Source organism: Moschus berezovskii, chromosome X (genome assembly GCF_049115385.1).
Source record: "Moschus berezovskii isolate FMDL1 chromosome X, NW_MosBer_1.0, whole genome shotgun sequence".
In the NCBI taxonomy this organism is placed as follows: Eukaryota; Metazoa; Chordata; class Mammalia; order Artiodactyla; family Moschidae; genus Moschus; species Moschus berezovskii.
In genome coordinates, this window is record NC_142488.1 from 46,277,224 (window position 1) to 46,302,088 (window position 24,865).

The window sequence follows — 24,865 nt, forward strand, 5'->3', positions numbered from 1 at the left end:
ACTATTATTTTTTCCATTTTTCCAGATGACAACACTGAAACCAGAGAAATTTATGTCAACTGTTGGGTTTCTGGAAAGAACTGGGACAGTTTAATGTACAGAGTATTAACTAGGGTGACAATGGAATCAACACTTGTAGAAGAAAGGGGAAGAGAAGGAGGCAGTGCTTGACAGAAGGAGCTATTGAACTTCTGTGTGTGTGCTTAGTTGCTCAGTCATGTCTGACTCTTTGTGATCCCATGGACTGTAGCCCGCCAGGCTCCTCTGTCCATGGGGATTCTCCTGGCAAGAATACTGGAGTGGGTTGTCATGCCCTCCTCCAGGGGATCTTCCCAACCTAGGGATCAAACCCAGGTGTCCCGCATTGCAGGCAGATTCTTTACCAGCTGAGCTACCAACTCAGTCTTAATGGAAACCACAGTCCACCCATGGGGAGCTCTGAAGCTGGGATAGTGCTTCAGAGGTGTTCCCTATTATATCCCCATAGGGGACCAGGCCTTTATACTCCTGCATCAGTCACTGAATGCGCAGTTTCTGACTTCTAGTTCAGAGTTATTTCAACTTCTTCTTTGATAAAGCCATCCCAAAAGGGAGAAAAGTTTTTAAAAAATGACCATGGAGAAAAAGTAGGGGAAAGAATGGACTATGGAACCAGACAAATCTGAGCTCAAATCCTGAAATTTATCTTACTAGCTGTCTGTTTAACTCTGTACAAGTTACCTCTTTGAGCTTCAGTTTACATTTTTGGAAAATGGCAATAAGAATACTTAGCTTGAAATGTTGTTTTGAAAATCAAATACAAATCGTTTATACAAAGCATCTTACATAGAGACCTGACACAGAGTAGGCACTGAATAAATGGAAATTATTATAAAAAATAGCGTAAATTATTATGCAGTGATGTTCCTGATTTTCTTATTTATAGGATGTGATAAAAAAAAGAGTGAAGAAGATCTACCTAGAAGGGGAAAGGGCATTACATCTTCTCTATTACCTGGCACTAGTATGCACTGAGTCAGCATTTATTCCAATGAACAAATGTTTATTTAAAAGAATTTGTACAGACATAATGCTCTTACTTTCAAAGAGCAGAGGAAACTTCTATATATTATGAACACACAGACAATGTGGTAACTTAAAAATACAGTTAAGAAAAGAAGGAAAAATATCCTCCCATCCCCAGGCAGGGCCTGATACCTGAAGCCAACATTTTTTCAGTCAGTCCCAATCCCATCCCTTAAGTTTGAGAGGAAGAGCTATAGGGCTTAGGGGAAACTGGAATCTTTTCTTCTCAGAGGGAAAGTCACCTGCACTATTCACTGGAAAGGGAGTCACCAAAAGCTGACCTGTGCTGAGGTTGCCTTAGAGAAGAGAGCCAACCCAAGAGAGGGAGAGATGACTGAAGTAGAGGTCTCACCTACCTGCAAGGTAAAGTGACTGGCATTCACTTGAATCACAATCCATTACTCTGAACTCTAAGATACACCATTGGAGTAAAGTGCTAGAGTAATGATTTTGAACAAAAAGTAACACAAATGTCATCCTGGAGTCTCTCCAGCCTAACGCAGCCCCTATAGCAGAGCCCTCAGACCAACGACTTAGGAAACGAATTAGGCAGGACTTGCAGAGTAGGTCTGGCTCCTTGATTTCACTGTGGAGAATATCTACTAATAATTTTCAAAAGCTAGGGTTATTATTGGAGAAAAGTCCACAGATTTTAGGGTCCTCAGACACATAACCTGGTACCTGAGAACTTTAGTATATCTGGGAAACTGTCAGGGTAAGGGGTAATGGGGTGGTAAACTCTAATAAAACAGCTAGGCCTCCCAAATTAATACAAAAAGGAGAGCTTGTCCAAGCTACCTCTGGGCCTTGAGGATGAGATGAGGGTAGGAGTGGAGATGTAGGCACCAAACCTACTGGAAAGTTCAGAAAAAAGAATGTTTTCCCTTCAGAGCCTAAGGTAAAAGTACAGGGAGGGGGAACACGAACCTTCATCTGAAACAAGATATGGGACTACTCAGCCCTCAGGTCTTAGGCACTAGGCCTCAGAAGCAAGAGACAGAGAATCACATCTGGGATTTCTGCCCTTCCCTTGTCTCCTAACAAGGGCAGGGGTTAAAATGTGTGTGAGAGAGAAGAGATCTTCAAACACAACTCTCATTAGCACCTGAACAGCATCTCTTCCTAAACCAGAAACTCTGACAGCAAAAAGAAATAAAAGCAAAGTGAGAGGGGGGGTTGTGCTTCTATCACATTAAATAGAGGTGGGGAAGGGTTCTTTCACATGGAGACATCAATCACTCTGGTCAAAGAGAGGGGTTATGAGCAGCAGAGCTCTAAGTGTTCTCCCTCTCTTCATTCATCCTGCTTCCGTTTTGGCTTTTTGGGATTCCTGGACCGACTCTTGGCTTTGCACAGAGGGCATATAGGTGCATTCCGGTGAATTTGCTGATGACATGACAGGCAGGCCTGGTGGGAGACACAAGACAAAGAAAGTTAGTGGTTGGATTCTTTGAGGCCATGGTTCATCCTTCTGATCTCCAGGGGCTCCAAAAGCAGTTGTGATTTCCTGTTAGAAAGGAGCAGAAATCAACTAAGTGAGACCCAGGTAGGGAGATCTGTGATGGATGTAAGGGATGTAATGGATATAAGGGAGTGAGATTCAAAGAGGGGTATTTAGGAAGAATATCCAAAACTTGGCAATAAGGCAAAATGTGAATTGCATACCCATTAAGCATTATATTGAAGCATGGTCTATCAGGCCCACTCAAAGCTTATTTAATTCTCTAGGAAAGGTATCAGTAAACTTTTTTTGTAAAGGCCAAGATAATAAATATTTTAGACTTTCTTTTCAGGTCACATGATTTTAATTGCAACTACTCAGCTCTAACTGTTTCACATAAAGGAAGATATAGACAATATATAAACAAACAGGCATGTGTGAGGGCCAATAAAATTTTATTTATAAAAACAGGGAACAGGTCACACTTGACTTGTGGGTTCTGGTTTGCTGACTCTTGCTCCCTTTGAATATTTACTATTTTTTTTTTAATGCAGTTGATTTATAATGTTGTGTCAATTTCTGGTGTACAACAAAGTGATATATATATATATGTATATATATGATATGTATATATGCATATATATATATGTATGTGTGTATATATATACACGTTTCATGTTATTTTCCATTATGGTTTATTACAGGATATTGGATATAGTTCCCTGTGCTATGCAGTAGGACTTGGTTGTTTACCTATTTTATAGACAGTAGTTTGTGTCTGCTAATCCCAAACTCTTAATTTATCCCTGCCCCATCCCCTTGCCACTTTGGTAACCATGATTTTGTTTTCTATGTCTATGAGTCTGTTTCTGTTTTGAAAGTAAGTTCATTTGCTATCATATTTTAGATTCCACATATAAGTGATATCATATGGTATTTGTCTTTGTCTGACTTCACTTAGTATGTTAATCTCTAGGTCCATCCATGTGGCTGCAAGTAGCATTAAGTTCAGTTCAGTTCAGTTGCTCAGTTGTGTCGGACTCTCTGCAACCCCATGGACTGCAGCATGCCAGGCTTCCCTGTTCATCACCAACTCCCAGAGCTTGCTCAAACTCATGTCCATCGAGTCAGTGATACCATCCAACCATTTCATCCTCTGTTGCCCCCCTTTTCTTCCTGCCTTGAATCTTTCCCAGCATTAGAGTCTTTTCCAATGAGTTGGCCAAAGGATTGGAGTTTCAGCTTCAGCATCAGTCCTTCTAATGAATATTCAGGACTGATTTCCTTTAGGATTGACTGGTTTGATCTCCTTGAAGTCCAAGTAGCATTACTTCTGGCTGATAGTATTCTACTGTGTACATATACCACATCTTCTTTATCCATTCATCTGTCAATGTACACCTAGGTTGCTTTCATGTCTTAGCTATTGTAAATTGTGCTGCCATTAACATTGTAGGGCATGCATCTTTTCGAATTAGAGCTTTCTCTGGATATATGCCCCAGAGTCATATTGCAGGATAATATGGTAACTCAAATTTTAGTTTTTTTAAGGAATATCCATACTGTTCTACATATAGGCTGTGCCAATTTACATTCCCACCAATATTTCAGGAGGGTTCCCTTTTCTCCATACACTTTTGAGCATTTGTTACCTGTAGAAATTTTTAATTTTTTTTATTGAAGGATAATTGCTTTACAGAATTTTGTTTTCTGTCAAACCTCAACATGAATCAGCCATAAGTATACATATATCCCCTCCCTTTTGAACCTCCCTCCCATCTCCCGCCCCATCCCACAGCTCTAGATTGATACAGAACCCATGTTTGACTTTCCTGAGACACACAGAAAATTCCCATTGGCTATCTTTTTTACATATGGTAATGTAAGTTTCCAGGTAACTCTTTCCACACATCTCACTCTCTCCTCCCCACTCCCCAAGTCCATAAGTCTATTCTTGATGTCTGTTTTTCTGTTGTTGCCCTGAAAATAAATTCTTTAGTGTCTTTTTTTCTAGATTCCATATATATGGGTTAGAATGCGGAATTTATCACTTTGTGACACACTTCACTCTGTGTAATAGGCTCTAGGTTCATCCACCTCATCAGAACTGACTCAAATGTGTTCATTTTTATGGCTGGGCATTGTGTATATGTACCACAACTTATTTATCCATTCATCTGTCAATGGACATCTAGGTTGCTTCCATGTTCTAGCTACTGCAAATAGTGCCGCAATGAACAATGGTATACATGTGTCTTTTTCAATTCTGGTTGCATTAGGGCATATGCCTAGGAGTGGGTTGCTGGGTCATATGGTGGTTTTATTTCTAGTTTTTAAAGGAATCTCCATACCGTCTTCCATAGTGCCTGTATCAATTTACATTCCCACCAAAAGTGCAAGAGCGTTCCCTTTTCTTCACACCCTCTTCAGCATTTATTGTTTGTAGAATTTTTGATGATGGCTATTCTGACCGGTGAGAGGTGATACCTCGTTGTAGTTTCGATTTTCATTTCTCTAATAATGAGCGATATAGAGAATCTTTTCATGTGTTAGCCATTGGTATGTCTTCTTTGGAGAAATGTCTGTTTAGGTCTTTTCCCCACTTTTTGATTGGGTTCTTTGTTTTTTTGGCATTCAGTTGTATGAGCTGCTTGTATATTTTGGAAATTAATCATTTGTCAGCTGTTTCATTTGCTATTATTTTCTCTGATTCTGAGGGCTGTCTTTTCACCTTGCTTATAGTTTACTTTGTTGTGCAAAAGATTTTAAGTTTAATCAGGTCCAAATTGTTTACTTTTGTTTTTATTCCCACTATTCTAAGAGGTGGTTCTTAGAGTAATGGAACCTCTTGTGAAACCTGTATGCAGGTCAGGAAGCAACAGTTAGAACTGGACATGGAACAACAGACTGGTTCAAAATAGGAAAAAGAGTATGTCAAGGATGTATATTGAAACCCTGCTTTTTTAACTTATATGAAAAGTACATCACGAGAAATGCTGGGCTGGAGGAAGTACAAGCTGGAATCAAGATTGCCAGGAGAAATATCAATAACCTCAGATATACAGATGACACCACCCTTATGGCAGAAAGTGAAGAAGAACTGAAGAGCCTCTTGACGAAAGTGAAAGAGGAGAGTGAAAAAGTTGGCTTAAAGCTCAACATTCAGAAAACTAAGATCATGGCATCCTTTCCCATCACTTCATGGCAAACAGATGGGGAAACAGTGACTGACTTTATTTTTCTAGGCTCCAAAATCACTGTGGATGGCGATTGCATCCATGATATTAAAAGACACTTGCTCCTTGGAAGGAAAGTTATGACCAACCTCGACAGCATATTAAAAAGCAGAGACATTACTTTGCCAACAAAGGCTATGGTTGACTAAGTGACTGAACTGAAGAAGTGGTTCATAGAGGATAGTGCCTTGATTTATTTCATTGAGTGATCTGCCTGTGTTTTCCTCTAGGAGTTTTATAGTTTCTGGTCTTACATTTAGGTCTTTAACCCATTTTGAGTTTATCTTTGTGGATGGTGTTAGGAAGTGTTCTAATTTCATTCTTTTACATATCAGTTCAGTTCAGTCACTCAGTCGTGTCCAACTCTTTGAAACCCCATGAATCACAGCACGGCAGGCTTCCCTGTACATCACCAACACCCGGAGTTCACACAAACTCATGTCCTTCGAGTCAGTGATGGCATCCAGCCATCTCATTCTCTGTCAGCCCCTTCTCCTCCTGCCCTCAATCCTTCCCAGCATCAGAGTCTTTTCCAATGAGTCAACCCTTTGCATGAGGTGGCCAAAATATTGGCGTTTCAGCTTTAGCATCAGTCCTTCCAGTGAACACCCAGGACTAATCTCCTTTAGAATGGACTAGATGGATCTCCTTGCAGTCCAAGGGACTCTCAAGAGTCTTCTCCAACACCACAGTTCAAAAGTTCTATTCTTCGGCGATCAGCTTTCCTCACAGTCCAACTCTCACATCCATACATGACCACTGGAAAAACCATAGCCTTGACTAGAGGAATCATTGTTGGCAAAGTAATGTCTCTTCTTTTTAATATGCTATATAGGTTGGTCATAAGTTTCCTTCCAAGGAGTAGGCGTCTTTTAATTTCATGGCTGCAATCAGCATCTGCAGTGATTTTGGAGCCACAAAAAATAAAGTCTGACACTGTTTCCACTGTTTTCTCATCTATTTCTCATGAAGTAATGGGACCAGATGCCATGATCTTAGTTTTCTGAATGTTGAGCTTCAAGCCAACTTTCTCACTGTCCTCTTTCACTTTCATCAAGAGGCTTTTTATTTCCTCTTCACTTTCTACCATAAGGGTGGTGTCATCTGCATATCTGAGGTTATTGATATTTCTCCCGGCAATCTTGATTCCAGCTTGTGCTTCTTCCAGCCCAGCATTCCTCATGATGTACTCTGCATATAAGTTAAGTAAGCAGGGTGACAATATACAAACTTGATGTACTCCTTTTCCTACAACAACAGTCTGTTGTTCCATGTCCAGTTCTAACTGTTGCTTCCTGACCTGCATACAGGTTTCTCAAGAGGGAGGTCAGGTGGTCTGGTATTCCCATCTCTTTCAGAATTTTCCACAGTTTATTGTGATCCACACAGTCAAAGGCTTTGGCATAGTCAATGAAGCAGAAATAGATGTTTTTCTGGAACTCTCTTGCTTTCTCCATGATCCAGCAGATGTTGGCAATTTGATCTCTGGTTCCTCTGCCTTTTCTAAAACCTGCTTGAACACCTGGAAGTTCATGCTTCATGTATTGCTGAAGCCTGACTTGGAGAATTTTGAGCATGACTTTACTAGCGTGTGAGATGAGTGCAATTGTGCGGTAGTTTGACCATTCTTTGGCATTGCCTTTCTTTGGGATTGGAATGAAGACTGACCTTTTCCAGTCCTGTGACCATGCTGAGTTTTCCAAATTTGCTGGCATATTGAGTGCAGCACTTTCACAACATCATCTTTCAGGATTTGAAATAGCTCCCCTGGAATTCCATCACCTCCACTAGCTTTGTTCCTGGTGAAGCTTTCTAAGGCCCACTTGACTTCACATTCCAAGATGTCTGGCTCTAGGTGAGTGATCACACCATCGTGATTATGTTGGTCGTGAAGATCTTTTCTGTACAGTTCTTCTGTGTATTCTTGCCACCTCTTCTTAATATCTTCTGCTTCTGTTAGGTCCATACCATTTCTGTCCTTTATCGAGCCCATCTTTGCATGAAATGCTCCCTTGGTATCTCTAATTTTCTTGAAGAGATCTCTAGTCTTTCCTATTCTGCTGTTTTCCTCTATTTCTTTGCATTGATCACTGAGAAAGGCTTTCTTATCTCTCCTTGCTATTCTTTGGATCTCTGTATTCAGATGCATATATCTTTCTTTTTCTCCTTTGCTTTTCGCTTCTCTTGTTTTCAAAGCTATTTGTAAGATCTCTCCAGTTATTTTGCTTTTTTGCATTTCTTTTCCAAGCGTCTGGTCTTGATCCCTGTCTCCTGTACAATGTCACAGAAAAAGACAGTTTTCTTCCAGCAATCCCACGTCCAAGTAGAGGCGTCTGTGCGGGCGCAGGAGGGCCAAGAGGAGCTACTCCACGTTCAAGGTCAGGAGGGGCAGCTGTGAGGAGTTACCCCTCATCCAAGGTAAGGAGCAGCGGCTGTGCTTTGCTGGAGCAGCCGTGAAGAGATACCCCATGACCAAGGTAAGAGAAACCCAAGTAAGATGGTAGGTATTGCGAGAGGGCATCAGAGGGCAGACACACTGAAATCATAATCACAAAAAACTAGCCAATCTGATCACACGGATCATAGCCTTGTCTAACTCAATGAAACTAAGCCATGCCGTGTGGGGCCACCCAAGACAGGTGGGTCATGGTGGAGAGGTCTGACAGAATGTGGTCCACTGGAGAAGGGAATGGCAAACCACTTCAGTATTCTTGCCTTGAGAACCCCATGAACAGTAGGGAAAGGCAAAATGATAGGATACTGAATGAGGAACTCCCCAGGTCGGTAGATGCCCAATATGCTACTGGAGATCAGTGGAGAAGTAAATCCAGAACGAATGAAGGGATGGAGCCAAAGCAAAAACTATACCCAGTTGTGGATGGAACTGGTGATAGAAGCAAGGTCCAATGCTGTAAAGAGCAATATTGCATAGGAACCTGGAATGATATGTCCATGAATCAAGGCAAATTGGTAGCGGTCAAACAGGAGATGGCAAGAGTGAATGTCGACATTCTAGGAATCAGTGAACTAAAATGGACTGGACTGTGTGGATTTAACTCAGATGACCATTATATCTACTACTGTGGGCAGGAATCCCTCAGAAGAAATGGAGTAGCCATCATGGTCAACAAAACGTTCCGAAATGCAGTATTTAATGCAATCTTGTAGCTGTCCAGTTTTCCCAGCACCATTTATTGAAGAGGTTATCTTTGCCCCATTGTATATTTTCCTCCTTTGTCGAAAATAAGGTACCCATAGGTGTATGGGTTTATTTCTGGGCTTTCAATCTTATTCCATTGGTCAATATTTCTGTTCTTGTGCCAGTACCATACTGTCTTGATGACCATAACTTTGTGGTATAATCTGAAGTCAGGAATGTTGATTCCCCCAGCTCCATTCTTCTTTCTTGAGACTGATTTGGTTTTTCGGGGTCTTTTGTGTTTCCATATGAATTGTGAAATATTCTGTTCTAGTTCTGTGAAAAATGCCACTGGTCATTTGAGAGGGGTCACACTGAATCTGTAGAATGCATTTGGTAGTATAGTCATTTTCACAATATTGATTCTTCCTACCCAGGAAAATGGAATATCTATTTATGTCATCTTTGATTTATTTCATTAGTGTCTTATAATTTTCTGTGTACAGTTCTTTTTTCTCCATAGGTAAGTTTATTTCTAGATATTTAATTCTTTTTGTTGCAATGGTGAACAGGATTGATTCCTGAGTTTTTCTTTCTGATTTTCCATTGTTAGTATATAGAAATCCAAGTGATTTCTGTGTATTGATTTTGTATCCTGCAGCTTTGCTAAATTCACTGATTAGCTCTAGTAATTTTCTGATACTATCTTTAGGGTTTTCTATGTACAGAATCATGTCATCTGCACACAGTGAGAGCTTTATTTCTTCTTTTCTGATCTGGATTCCCTTTATTTCTTTTTCTTCTCTGATTGCTGTAGCTAGGTCTTCCAGAATTATGTTGACCAATAGTGTTGGAGTGGACACTCTTGTCTTGTTTTCCTGATCTTAGGCGGAATGCTTTCAGTTATTCACCATTGCGAATAATGTTTGCTGTAGGCTTATCATAAATGGCTTTTACTGTGTTGAAGTAGGTTCCTTCTATGCCCAGATTTTGAGGAGTTTTAATCACAAATGGGTGCTGAATTTTGTCAAAGGCTTTTTCTTCATCTATTGAGATTATCATACGGTTTTTATCTTTCAGTTTTTTAATATAGTGTATCACACTGTTTGATTTACATATATTGAATAATCCTTGCATTCCAGAAATAAACCCAACTTGATCATGGTGTTTGAATTTTTTGATGTGCTACTGAATTATGTTTGCTAAAATTTTGTTGAGAATTTTTGCATCTATGTTCATCAGTGATATTGGCCTATAGTTTTTTTTTTGTGTGTGGCATCTTTGTCTGGTTTTGGTATCAGGGTGATGGTGGCTTCATACAATGGGTTTGGAAGTGTTCCTTCCTCTGCGATTTTTTGAAATAGCTTTAGAAGGATAGGCATTAGCTCTTCTCTAAATGTTTGATAGAAGTCTCCTGTGAAGCCATCTGGCCCTGGGCTTTTGTTTTCTGGGAGATTTTTTTTATCACAGCTCCATTTTCAGTGCTTGTAATTGGGTTATTCATAATTTCTATTTCTTCCTGGTTCAGTCTTGGCAGATTGAACTTTGCTAAGGATCTGTGCATTTCTTCCAGGTTATCCATTTTATTGCCATATAGTTGTTCATAATAGTCTCTTATAATTCTTTGTATTTCTGCGTGGTCTGTTGTAACTTCTCCTTTTTCATTTCTAATTTTGTTGATTTGATTCTTCTCTCTTTTTTCTTGATGAGTCTGTCTAAAGGCTTGTCAATTTTGTTTTTTTTATCAAAGAACCAGCTTTTAGTTTTATTAATCTTTACTACTGTTTCTGTCATTTCTTTTTCATTTATATCTGCTTGGATCTTTTTTATTTCTTTCCTTCTACTATTTTTTTTTCTTCTTCTTCTTTTTCCAGTTTTTTCAGGTGCAAAGTTACATTATCTATTCAATGTTTTTGTTTGCTTGTTTGTTTCTTGAGGTAGGATTTTATTGCTATAAACTTTCCTGTTAGAACTGCTTTTGCTGTATTCCATGAGTTTTGAATTGTGTGTTTTCATTGTCATTTGATTCTAGAAATTTTTTGATTTCCCTTTTGATTTCTTCAGTAAACTATTGGTTATTTAGAAACATGTTGTTTAATCTCCATGTGTTTGTGTTTCTTACAGTGTTTTTTCTCTTGTAATTGATATCCAGTCTCATAGCATTGTGGTCAGAGAAGATGCTTGATATGATTTCAATTTTCTTATTTACTGAGACTTGATTTGTGACCCAATATGTGGTCTATCCTGGGGAATGTTCCATGTGCACTTGAGAAGTTGTATTCTTTTGCATTTGGATGGAAAGTCCTGAAGATATCAATGAGATCTATCTCATCTAATGTATCATATAAGACTTGAGTTTCCTTATTAGTTTTCTGTTTTCATGATCTGCCTATTGGTGTGAATGGGGTGTTAAAGTCTCCTACTATTATTGTGTCACTGTCAGTTTCTCCTATTATGTCTTTTAGTGTTTAAATTTTTATGTATTGAGGTGCTCTTATTTTGGATGCATGCTGCTGCTGCTGCTGCTGCTAAGTCACGTCAGTCTTGTCCGACTGTGTGACCCCATTAACGGCAGCCCACCAGGCTCCCCTGTCCCTGGGATTCTCCAGGCAAGAACACTGGAGTGCGTTGCCATTTCCTTCGCTAATGCATGAAAGTGAAAAGTGAAAGTGAAATCACTCAGTCATGTCCAACTCTTCACAACCTCATGAACTGCAGCCTACCTCCATGCAGGCTCCTCCATCCATGGGATTTTCCAGGCTAGAGTACTTGAGTGGGGTGCCATCGCTTTCTCAATTCGTTTTGTCTTCCTTTTGGATTGATCCCTTGATCATTATGTAGTGTCCTTCATTAATTCTTGTAATCTTCTTTATTTTAATGTCTATTTTATCTGATATGAGGATTGCTACTCCAGCTTTGTTTCGCTTCCCATTTGCATGAAATATATTTTTCCATCATCTCACTTTCATTCTATATGTGTCTTTAGGTCTCAAGTGGGTTTCTTATAGACAGTATATATATTGGTCTTGTTTTTTTTTATCCATTCAGCCAGTCTGTGTCTTTGGTTGAAGCATTTAATCTATTTACATTTGTAGTAATTATTGATATATATATGTTCCTATTGTCATTTTCTTAATTGTTTGGGGTCGATTTTGTAGATGTTTCTTCTTCCCATGTATTTCTTGGTTATATAATTCCCTTTAACATTTGTTGTAAACCTGGTTTGGTGATACTGAATTCTCATAACTTTTACTTATCTGAAAACCTTTTAATTTCGCCACCAATTTTTAAAAGTTAATTAATTTATTTTAATTGGAGGGTGATTACTTTAAAATACTGTAGCAGTTTTTGCCACATACTGACATGAATCAGTCATGGGTGTACATGTGTTCCCCATCCTAAACTTCCTCCTACTTCCCTCCCCATCCCATCCCTCAGGGTCATCCCAGTGCACCAAACCCTGAGCACTTTGTCTCATGCATCGAACCTGGACTGGCAATCTTTTTCACATATGATAATATACATGTTTCAGTGCTATTCTCTCAAATCATCCCACCCTCACCTTCTCCCACAGAGTCCAAAAGACTGTTCTTTACATCTGAGTCTCTTTTGCTGTCTCGCATATAGGGTCATCGTTACCATCTTTCTAAATTCCATATATATGCATTAATATACTCTATTGGTGTTTTTCTTTCTGACTTACTTCACTATGTATAATAGGCTCCAGTTTCATCCACCTCATTAGAACTTATTCAAATGCATTCTTTTTAAATAGCTAAGTAATATTTCATTGTGTATATGCACCACAGCTTTCTTATCCATTCGTCTGCTGATGGACATCTAGGTTGCTTTCATGTCTGACTGTTGAAAACAGTGCTGTGATGAACATTGGGATACACGTGTCTCTTTCAAGTCGTTTCCCCAGGGTGTATGCCCAGCAGTGGGATTGCTGGGTCATATGGCAGTTCTACTTCTAGTTTTTTAAGGAATCTCCACACTGTTCTCCATAGTGGTTGTACTAGTTTGCATTCCCATCAACAGTGTAAGAGGGATCCCTTTTCTCCACATCCTCTCCAGCATTTATTGTTTGTAGACTTTTTTGATAGCAGACATTCCTCCCTCATAGCTCAGATGGTAAAGCGTCTGCCTACAATGCAGGAGACCCAGGTTCGATCCCTGGATCGGGAAGATCCCCTGTAGAAGGAAGTGGCAACCCACTCCAGTATGCTTGCCTGGAAAATCCCAGAATTCAGTTGCAAAGAGTCAGACACTACTGAGCGATTTCATATACATACATACATACATTCTTCCCTGCATGAGATGGTACCTCATTGAGATTTTGATTTGCATTTCTCTAATAATGAGTGATGTTGAGCATCTTCTCATGTGTTTGTTAGCCATCTGTATGTCTTTGGAGAAATGTCTGTTTAGTTCTTTGGCCCATTTTTGATTGGGTCATTTGTTTTTCTGGAATTGAGCTGCATAAGCTGCTTGTATACTTTTGAGATTAATTATCTGTCAGTTGTGTCATTTGTTATTATTTTCTCCCATTCTGAAGGCTGTCTTTTCACCTTGATTAGAGTTTCCTTCGTTATGCAAAATCTTATAAGCTTAATTTGGTCCCATTTGTATATTTTTGCTTTTATTTCCATTACTCTGGGAGGTGGGTCATAGAGGATCCTGCTGTGGTTTATGTCAGAGAGTGTTTTGCTATGATTTTCTCTAGGAATTTATAGTTTCTGGTCTTACGTTTAGATCTCTAATCCATTTTGAGTTTATTTTTGTGTATGGTGTTACAAAGTGTTCTAGTTTCATTATTTTACAAGTGGTTGACCACTTTTCCCAGCAGCACTTGTTAAAGAGATTGTCGTTTCTCCACTGTATATTCTTGCCTCCTTTGTCAAAGATAAGGTGTCCATAGGTGCGTGGATTCATCTCTGGGCTTTCTATTTTGTCCCATTGATCTATATTTCTGTCTTTGTGCCAGTACCATACTGCCTTGATGACTGTAGCTTTGTAGGATAGTCTGAAGTCACGCAGGTTGATTCCTCCAGTTCCATTCTTCTCTCTCAAGATTGCTTTGGATATTTTAAGTTTTTTGTATTTCCAAACAAATTTTGAAATTGTTTGTTCTAGTTCTCTGAAAAATATTGTTCGTAGATTGACAGAGATTCCACTGAATGTATAGACTGCTTTGTGTAATATACTCATTTTCACTATATTGATTCTCTCAATCCATGAACATGGTGTATTTCTCCGTCTACTTGTGTTCTCTTTGATTTATTTCGCAGTGTTTTATAGTTTTCTACATATAGGTCTTTTGTTTCTTTAGATAGATTTATTCCTAGGTATTTTATTCTTTTCGTTGCAATGGTGAATGGAATTGTTTCATTAATTTCTCTTTCTGTTATCTCATTGTTAGTATATAGGAATGCAAGGGATTTCTGTGTGTCAATTTTATATCCTGCACCTTTACTATATTCATTGAGTAGCTCTAGTAATTCTCTGGTGGAGTCTTTAGGGGTTTCTATATAGAGGATCATGTCATCTGCAAACAGAGAGTTTTACTTCTTTTCCAATTTGGATTCCTTTTATTTCTTTTTCTTCTCTGATTGCTGTGACTAAAACTTCCAAAAACTATGTTGAATAATGCTGGGAAATGTTGGGGGCGGGAGGAGAAGGGGACGACCGAGAATGAGATGGCTGGATGGCATCACCGACTCTGTGGACATGAGTTTGAGTGACCTCTGGGAGTTGGTGATGGATAGGGAGGCCTGGCGTGCTGTGATTCATGGGGTCGCGGAGAGTCGGACATGACTGAGCGACTGAACTGAACTGAACTGAATGCTGAGGGTGGGCATCCTTCTCTTGTTCCTGACTTTAGGGGAAATGCTTTTAACCTTTCACCATTGAGGATGTTTGCTGTGGGTTTATCATATATGGCTTTTATTATGTTCAGGTATGTTCCTTCTATGCCTGCTTTCTGGAGGGTTTTTTCTTTTTATCATAAATGGATATTAAATTTTGCCAAAGGCTTTCTCTGCATCTATTGAGATAATCATATGATTTTTATCATTCAATTTGTTAATGTGGTGTATCACACTGATTGATTTGCGAATATTGAAGAATCCTTGCATCCCTGGGATGAAACCCATTTGGTCATGATGCATAATCTTTTTCATATATTGTTGGATTCTGAATGCTAGAATTTTGTTAAGGATTTTTGCACCTATGTTCATCAGTGATATTGGCCTGTAGTTTTCTTTTTTTGTGGAATCTTTGTCTGGTTTTAGTATTAGGGTGATGGTGGCCTCATAGAATGAGTTTGGAAGTTTACCTTCCTCTGCAATATTCTGGAATTGTTTGAGTAGGATAGGTGTTAGCTCTTCTCTAAATTTTTGGTACAATTCAGCTTTGAAGCCGTCTGGTCCTGGGTTTTTGTTTGTTGGAAGATTTCTGATTACAGTTTTGATTTCCGTGCTTGTGATGGGTCTGCTAAGATTTTCTATTTCTTCCTGGTTCAGTTTTGGAAAGTTATACTTTTCTAAGAATTTCTCCATTACTTCCAAGTTGCCCATTTTATTGGCATGTAGTTGTTGATAGTAGTCTCTTATGATCCGCTGCATTTCTATGTTGTCTGTTGTGCTTTCTCCATTATTATTTCTAATTTTGTTGCTTTGATTCTTCTTCCTTCTTTTCTTGATGAATCTGGCTAATGGTTTGTCAGTTTTATTTACCTCCTCAAAGAACCAGCTTTTAGCTTTGTTGATTTTTGCTATGGTCTCCTTTTTTTCTTTTTCATTTACTTCTGCCCTAAGTTTTATTATTTCTTTCCTTCTACTAACCCTGGGGTTCTTTATTTCTTCTTTTTCTAGTTGATTTAGGTGTAGAGTTAGGTTATTTATATGATTTTTTATCGTGTTTCTTGAGGTAAGCTTGTATTGCTATGAATCTTCCCCTTAGCACTGCTTTTCAGTTCAGTTCAGTTCAGTTCAGTTCACTCGCTTAGTCGTGTCCGACCCTTTGCGACCCCATGAATCACAGCACACCAGGCCTCCCTGTCCATCACCAACTTCCGAAGTTCACTCAAACTCATGTCCATCGAGCCTGTGATGCAATCCAGCCATCTCATTCTCTGTCGTCCCCTTCTCCTCCCACCCCCAATCCCTCCCAGCATCAGAGTCTTTTCCAGTGAGTCAACTCTTCACATGAGGTGGCCAAAGTATTGGAGTTTCAGCTTTTACTGAATACCATAGGTTTTGGATTGTCGTGTTTTCATTTTCATTCTTTTCTATACATATTTTGATTTCTTTTTTTATTTCTTCTGTGATTTGTTGGTTATTCAGAAGCATGTTGTTTAGCCTCCATATGATTGTATTTTAAATAGTTTTTTTCCCCCTGTAGTTGACATCTAATCTTATCACATTGTGATCAGAAAAGAGGCTGGAAATGTTTTCAGTTTTTTAAAATTTACGAAGACTAGGTTTATGGCCCAATCCTGGGCCATAACATTATCCTGAAGAATGTTCTTGGCCCAGAACATTATCCTGGAGAATGCTCCTTGTGTACTTGAGAAAAAGGTGAAACCTGTTGTTTTGGTGTGAAATTTCCTATAGATATCAAATAGGTCGAAATGGCTCATTGTATCATTTAAAGTTTGTGTTTCCTTGCTGATTTTCTTTTTAGTTGATCTATCTGTACGTGTGAGTGGGGTATGGTAGTCTTCCACTACTATTGTGTTACTGTTAATTTCCGGTTTCATACTTTTTAGCATTTGCCTTACCTACTGCAGTGCTCCTATGTTGGGTGCATATATATTCATAATTGTTATATCTTCTTCTTAGAGTAATCCTTTGATCATTATGTAGTGTCCTTCTTTGTCTCTTTTCATGGCCTTTATTTCAAAATCTATTTTATCTGATATGAGTATTGCTACTCCTGCTTCACTTTGGTCTCCATTTGTGTGAAACATCTTTTCCCAGCCCTTCACTTTCAGTCTGTATGTGTCTCTAGGTTTGAGGTCAGTCTCTTGTAGACAGCATATATAGGGGTCTTGTTTTTGTATCCATTCAGCCAGTCTTTGTCTTTTGGTTGGGGCATTGAACCCATTTACGTTTAAGGTAATTATTGATAAGTATGAAAAGGTTGGCTTGAAGCTCAACATTCAGAAAACAAAGATCGCGGCATCTGGTCCCATTACTTCCTGGGAAATAGATGGGGAAACAGTGGAAACAGTGTCAGACTTTATTTTGGGGGGCTACAAAATCACTGCATATGCTGATTGCAGCCATGAAATTAAAAGATGCCTACTCCTTGGAAGGAAAGTTATGACCAACCCAGATAGCATATTAAAAAGCAGAGACATTACTTTGCCAACCAAGGTCCGTCTAGTCAAGGCTATGGTTTTTCCCGTGGTCATGTATGGATGTGAGAGTTGGACCGTGAAGAAAGCTGATCGCCGAAGAATTGATGCTTTTGAACTGCGGTGCTGGAGAAGACTCTTGAGAGTCCCTTGGACTGCATGGAGATCCAACCAGTCCTTTCTAAAGGAGATCAGTCCTGGGTGTTCATTGGAAGGACTGATGCTAAAGCTGAAACTCCAATACTTTGGCCACCTCATGCGACGAGTTGACTCACTGGAAAAGACTCTGATGTTGGGAAGGATTGGGGGCGGGAGAAGAAGGGGACGACAGAGAAAGAAATGGCTGGATGACATCACCAGCTCGATGGACATGAGTTTGAGTGAACTCCGGGAGTTGGTGATGGACAGGGAGGCCTGGCGTGCTGTGATTCATGGGGTCGCAAAGAGTCGGACACGACTGAGCGACTGAACTGAACTGACTGATGATCCCGTTGCCATTTACTTTGTTATTTTGGGTTCGAGTTTATACACCTTTCCTGTGTTTCCTTTCTAGAGAAGATCCTTTAGCATTTGTTGAAGAGCTGGTTTGGTGGTGCTGAATTCTCTCAGCTTTTGCTTGTCTGTAAATCTTTTGATTTCTCCTTCATATTTGAATGAGATCCTTACTGGGTACAGTAATCTGGGTTGTAGGTTTTTCTCTTTCATCACTTTAAGTATGTCCTGTCATTCCCTTCAAGGCTGAAGAGTTTCTATTGAAGATCAGCTATTATCCTTATGGGAATCCCCTGGTGTGTTATTTGTTGCTTTTCCCTTGCTGCTTTTAATTGTTGCTGTTTGTGTTTCATCTTTTAAAATTTTATTAATAAGTGTCTTTGGGTGTTACACCTTGGGTATATCCTGTTTTGGACTCTCTGTGTTTCTTGGGCTTCAGTGTCTTCTTGCTTCCCCATTTTAGGGAAGTTTTCAACTATTATGTCCTCAAGTATTTTCTCATGGCCTTTCTTTTTGTCTTCTTCTGGGACTCCTATGATTCAAATTTTGGGACATTTAAGATTGTCCCAGAAATCTCTGAGGTTGTCTTCATTTCTTTTAATTCTTTTTTTCTTTTTTCCTCTCTGCTTCATTTATTTCCACCATTCTATCTTCCACCTTACTTATCCTATCTTCTGCTTCATTTATTCTACTGTTCTTTCCCTCCAGAGTGCTTTTGATGTCAGTTATTGCATTATTACGGCAACCCACTCCAATATTATTGCCTGGAGAATCCCATGGACAGAGGAGCCTGGCGGCCTACAGTCCATGGGATCACAAAGAGTCGGACACGACTGAGCGACTTCACTTTCACTTTCTTTCTATTGACTTTTTTAGTTCTTCTAGGTCCTTATTAGACATTTGCATCTTCTAAATCCTTGTTTCCAGACTATTTATCTGTAACTCCATTTCATTTTGAAGATTTTTGATCATTTTCCTATCATTATTGAGAATTCTTTTTCAAGTAGACTCCCTATCTCCTCTTTGGTTTGGTTTGTTGGACATTTGTCATGTTCCTTTACCTGCTGAATATTTCTCTGTCTTTTCATCTTGTTTAGATTACTGTGTTTGGGGTGGCCTTTCTGTATGCTGGAAGTATGTGGTTCCTCTTTATTGTGGAGGTTACTCCCTTGTGAGTGGGGTTTGATGAGTATCTTGCCAAGGTTTCCTGGTTAGGGGAGCCTGGATTGGTGTTCTGGTGGGTGGAGCTGAATCTCTTCTCTCTGAAGTGCAATGAAGTGTCCAGTAGTGAGTTTTGATGTGTCTATGAGTTTGGTGTGACTTTTGGCTGTCTGTATTTTAATGCTGAGGCAAATTAGCTTGGTATGTCTTGCTCTGAAACTTGTTGGCTATTGGGTGTAGCTTGGTTCCAGTGTAAGTATGAGGCTTTTGGATGAGCTCTTGTTGATTAATATTCCCTGGAATAAGGAGTTTTCTGGTGTTGTCAAGTTTTGTATTTAAGCCTCCTGCCTCTGGCTTTCAGTCTTATTCTTATAGTCGCCTCTAGAGTTCTGCATCCATACAGTACCGATGATAAAACATCTCCTCTCAAAGAGAATGGGCTGCCCTTCTTTGTGCCTGTTTTCCTATGCCAGCGTTCAGAAGTGGTTTTGTGGAATTTGCTCAGGGTTCATATGATCTTTTGATGATTTTGTGGGGGAGAAAGTGATCTCCCAATCCTATTCCTCTGCCATCTTAGGACTGCCCCTGGATGGGATCCATAGCACAAAGGTGATGACAAAGGGAAGATTAGTGAACTTGAAAATGGAGCAATAGAGACTATATAATCCAACCTTTGGGGCTTCCTTGCAGCCTCAGCTGGAAAAGAATCCACCTGCAATACCAGAGACCCTGGTTCGATTCCTTGGTCAGGAAGATCTGCTGGAAAAGGGATAGGCTAATCACTCCAATTCTTGGGCTTCCCTGGTGTCTCATCTGCTTGGGAGGGAGAAGATCAGCTTTTCCCAGACACGCCCACCAGTGCTGTAGCCTGTAGCCTCTCCATCAATTTTGAATGAGATCCTTGCCAGGTACTATAATCTTGGCTGTAGATTTTTCCCTTTCAATACTTTAAATATATCCTGCCATTCCCTTCTGGGCTGCAGAGTTTCTCTTGAAAGACCAGCTGTTAAGCATATGGGGTTTCCCTTGTATGTTACTTGCTGCTTCTCCCTGGCTGCATTTAATATTATTTCTGTGTGTCTTTGTCAGTTTGATTAGTATGTGTCTTGGCATGTTTCTCCTCGGGTTTATCCTGTATGGGACTTTTTGTGTCTCTTGGACTTGATTGACTATTTTCTATGTTGGGGAAATTTTCAACTATAATCTCTTCAAAGCTTTTCTCATACCCTTTCTTCTTCTGGGATCCCTATAATTCGAATGTTGGTGCATTTGTTATTGTCCCAGAAATCTCTGAGACTATTGTCAGTTCTTTTCATTCTTTTTACTTTATTCTGCTTTTTAGAAGTTATTTCCACCATTTTGTTTTCCAGCTCACCGATTTCATTCTTCTGCTTCAGCTATTCTGCTATTGATTCCTTCCATTTTTAATTTCAGTAGTAGTATTGTTTGTTTCTGTGTGTTTATTCCTTAATTCTTCTAGGTCTTTATTAATTGATTCTTGCATTTTCTCCATTCTGTTTTCAAGGTTTTTGATCATCTTTCAGTTCAGTTCAGTTCAGTCACTCAGTCGTGTCCGACTCTTTGTGACCCCATGAATCACAGCACGCCAGGCCTCCCTGTCCATCACCGACTCCTGGAGTTCACTCATCGATGGTGAACTCATCACCATCGAGTCGGTGATGCCATCCAGCCATCTCATTCTCTGTCGTCCCCTTCTCCTCCTGCCCCCAATCCATTACTCTGAATTATTTTTCAGGTAGTTTGCCTATTTCCTCTTCATTTACTTGGACTTCTGTGTTTCTAGTTTGTTCCTTCATTTGTTAGTATTTCTCTGCCTTTCCATTATTATTATTATTTTTAACTTATTGTGTTTGAGGTCTCCTTTTCCCAGGCTTTGAGGTTGAATTCTTTCTTTCTTTTTGTTTCTTTCCTCCTAAGGTTGGTCCAGTGGTTTGTGTAAGCTTCATATAGGGTGATATTGGTGCTGAATTTTTGCTTGGTTGTATTTTTTTCCTGCGATGGACAAGGCTGAGTGAGGCGGTAATCCTGTCTGCTGATGACTGGGTTTGTATTTTTGTTTAGTTTGTTATTTAGATGAGGCATCCTGCACAGGGTGCTACAGCTGGTTGGGTGATGCTTGGTTTTGTATTCAACTGGTTTCCTTTGTGTGAGTTCTCACTATTTGATACTCCCTTGTTTTATTTCTCTTGTAGTCTAGGGTCTTGGAGTCAGTGCTCCCACTCCAAAAACTCAGGGCTTGATCTCTCTCCAAAGACCAGCCTAGGTGCAATCTACCAAGAGGAATTTCACCCAAAATGAAAGGACCTTTACTTGAGTTCCAAAAGCCAGTGCGCAAGAACATAATGGAGATCTCTGACTCAGAGGAACCTCGGTATTGCCTGCCACGTGGACAGGCCTCCTTGGATTGCAACAGATAATTAGATGGTCGGTCCTTGGCAGTGGTCAGCAGAACTCTTGTAGAATATTTAATGATGGCCATTCTGGACAGTTTGTGGTGATGCCTCATTGTAGTTTTTACTTGCATTTCTCTAATAAATAGCGATGTTGAGCATCTTTCCATGTGCCTATTGGCCATCTGTATATTTTCTTTGGAGAAATGTCTACTGAGGTCTTCTGCCCATTATTTGATGGGATTGCTTGTTGTTTTGTTATTGATTGTATGAGCTATTTTTATATTTTGAGTATTAAGCCTTTGTTTGTCCCATCACTTGCAGATATTTCCTTCCAGTTCATATTTTGCCTTTTCATTTTTGTTTGTGGTTTCCTTTGTGGTACAAAAGCTTATAAGTCTGATTAGGTCCCATTTATTTTTGCTTTTACTTCTATTGCCTTGGGAGACTGACCTAAGAAAACAATGATATGACTTATGTCAAATAATTTTTTGCCTATCTTCTCATCTAGGAGTTGTATGGTATCATGCCTCATATCTAAGTCCTTAAGCCATTTTGAGTTTACTTTTGTGTGTGGTGTGAGGGAGTGCTCTAATTTCATTCTTTTACATGTTGCTGTCCAGCTTTCCCAGCACCACTTGCTGAAGAGACTGTCTTTTCTCCAGTGTGTAGTCTTGCCTCCTTGTTGAAGACATTGAACATAGGTATGTGGGTTTACTTCTGGGCTCTCTATTCTGTTCCATTGAGTATAAATACTGTTCCATTACATACTATACTATTTGACTATTTACTATTGATCAGGGTCCAGATTCTTTGACGTAATGTTGACAAGGCACAAATGATTTTGCCCAGTATAGATGTAAATTATATGTGTTCCAAAGAAAAGATAATCACAAAGATTATAGTTTTATTGTTCTATAGGACACTAACCATTTCTGGATTTAACACTGCAAACTTATTTCCACATTCCTTTCCTTTCCTGACTATATAATTATCTGTTCCTCTAATGCTTCTGGAACCAGATTTGTAATGCTCTTTGTTCCCTCATTAATGATATGCACTCACTATATATTTTCTGAGTCATGTTTCTAGCCTTTTGAAAATTATACTTTAGCAGAGCCCACTGACATTCCTGAATTCTAACTCTTCTGGGAATACAAGGCAAGACCAATGGGTCTCCTCTAGCACACACGACCCTTTCTTCTGTGTCCCAAACAAAAGCTGTTTTAGGAAGACCCCGAATAAGACCAAAGCCCCAGACCCAACTTTCTGTGGGGCTGCTTGAGGATAGCTTGCTTCCTCCACAGTCAATACACGGCTCACTCACCTTCATAGGTGGAGGCTGCTGCCTGAAGGTGGCTGTCTGTCGAGTGTCCTGCTTCCTAGCCACTTGGAGTTGTTGGGCTGCAGCGGCTGCGGCGGCCAAGGATTCAGGGATCGGGGGCTCCTGAGGCTCTGTCTGCCACTCCGCTTTCTGTTTCTCAAAGTAACTTTGGAGAAAAGAGACACTAGCTGGATCATTCTGAAAGCAAGGATAATCTTATCCCTCTTAAGGACTCCATGCTACAGAATCAAGAGGGTTGGGCTGTGGCTCACTGTAGAAAGTTCCTGCACCCTCTCCAGCACAAGGTTCTTCTCCATGCATACTAGGCCCTCTGTCTCTTGGGAAAGGTAATCTTCCTGCTCCTTGGCTCTGACAGATGCAGGAAAATCAAGAAATCACAGGGCTATCTAAGTTCTCAAAGGGCATTTGCCTACCCTCCATCCCAAGTTCCTCTGCAGCACTATTAAGTGTCCTCAGGCCTCTGGTGACATACCTGTAGAAATAAGGAGCTCATCACTTCCACAGGCAATCTGCTCTACCATAAGGAAGTTTGTTTTCTTCTACTGAACTGAACTCTGTGTCTCTTTAAAGTAAGCCTAATTCTTAACTCTGAATCTTAAGATAAAGTTCTAAGCTAGTCCCTGGAGGCCATGAAAGCCCACCCTTCTGTATTTTCAAAGGTTTCTGGACACCTCTTCTAGACCTTGACTTGACTTCTAGACCTTAAGAGCCACAGACACAGAGATACATAAAGTTCTAGACATAGTCCTATATTCTTAAAACTGCACAAAGAACTTTGAAAGCCATTTAGTAATTCTAGTCTAATCATCTGACAGTCCAACACAGAGACTTACCCAAGGTAATGCAGTAAGTCAGCCACTGACTGGCCTGGGGCTATGACAGGTTTTATGTGTGTATATATACATACATGTTTGTGTGTGCACATGTGCGTGTGTGTTGCAGGGACAGGAGGCAGGCAGCTTACTCCAAGGAGAGCTTCTCCTCCTCTTCACATAGGTCAGGGAGTCTCTGTAGGCCCAGAGTCATGCGCAGGGCATCCACATGTTCCTTCAGTGGCTTATACTCATCATGTAACCGCCGGGTAGACTCTAGCAGCTTGTTTAGGTCATTCTCAGACTGTTTGATAGTGTTTTCCATCTGGAACACAGAGTGAGGTAGGCACACAGAAAAAACTCCAAGATTCGCAGTGAGGCTTTACAGCTGAGTGTTTAAAAGCACAGGCTCCAGAGCCAGACCAATCTATGATCAACTCCTCAACCCACTACGTATTCTTTTGTGACTCTTGTCAAGCTTCAGTTTCTTCATCTATGTAATGGTGATAATAATAGTACCTACCTCATATAATCTTGGTGAAGATTCAATGATTGAACTGTTATAAGCTCTCAGTATAGGGGCTATCACAGAGTAAAGGCTCAGTTTTTTTTTGTTGGTGTTTAGTTGCTACGTCGTGTCCAACTCTTTGCTACCATATGGACTGTAGCGCACCAGGCTCCTCTGTCCATGGGATTTCCCAGCAAAAATACTGGAGTGGGTTGCCATTTCCTGCTCCAGAGGATCTTCCTGACCCAGGGATCATACCCGCACCTCCTGCATTGGCAGGCAGATTCTTTACTGCTGAGCCACCAGGAAAGCCCCCAAAGGCTCAATAAATGGTAATTATTATTCAAATATAGAACCTTAAAGGTGGAATGGTCCTTAGAACTCATGTAGTACACACACCACCACCATTTTACAGGTCAAAGAATTGAGACTCAGAGAGAAGAAGGAAGTTCCTCAGAGAAATGCTTCTCAGGAGCAAAGTCTAGAAATAGCCTCAGGGCTTCTCTCTCCCAGGCCAGTGGCTCTTCTCCTAGATTAGTGTTTCCCGAAATTCAGTTAACAGATAAGCAGCATCAGCTGGGAACTCATTAGGAATGCAAGTTCTCAGGTACCACTCCAGATATAAGCAATCAGAGATTCTGGGGTGGAGTCAAACAACCTGTGTTTTAATAGGACCTCTAGGTGACTTATGAGGCATGTTCAAGTTTGAGATCCACTGGTCCGATTATCAGCCCCTTTGTGACCCATATCTTGTTTTTTCTCTATCCTTGGTTAGCTGGTAGCAGAACTACCAACTCTCAATAAGCCCCTCATATCCTGTGATCTCGTGACACAGAAATCTCAAGTAACTATTATCCAAATTGCATTCATATTCCCTTTAAGATCCTACGCCT

General features: G+C 40.0%; 1 protein-coding gene across 2 annotated transcripts in view; it reads right to left on the bottom strand.

Moving 5' to 3' along the window:
- Window positions 1–1,041: 1,041 nt before the first annotated feature.
- Window positions 1,042–24,865, bottom strand: part of ZC4H2 (zinc finger C4H2-type containing) — a 79,417-nt gene continuing 55,593 nt past the window's right edge. The window contains exons 3-5 of one of the 2 annotated variants that reach the window (XM_055393533.2): window positions 23,617–23,789; window positions 22,635–22,797; window positions 1,042–2,472 (exon numbers count right to left, since the gene is read on the bottom strand). In XM_055393533.2, coding sequence (XP_055249508.1) covers window positions 2,359–2,472; window positions 22,635–22,797; window positions 23,617–23,789 — 450 coding nt within the window. In that variant the 3' untranslated portion in view covers window positions 1,042–2,358. The remainder of the gene's footprint in view (window positions 2,473–22,634; window positions 22,798–23,616; window positions 23,790–24,865) is intronic. The other variant, XM_088833911.1, reaches the window with a different exon arrangement.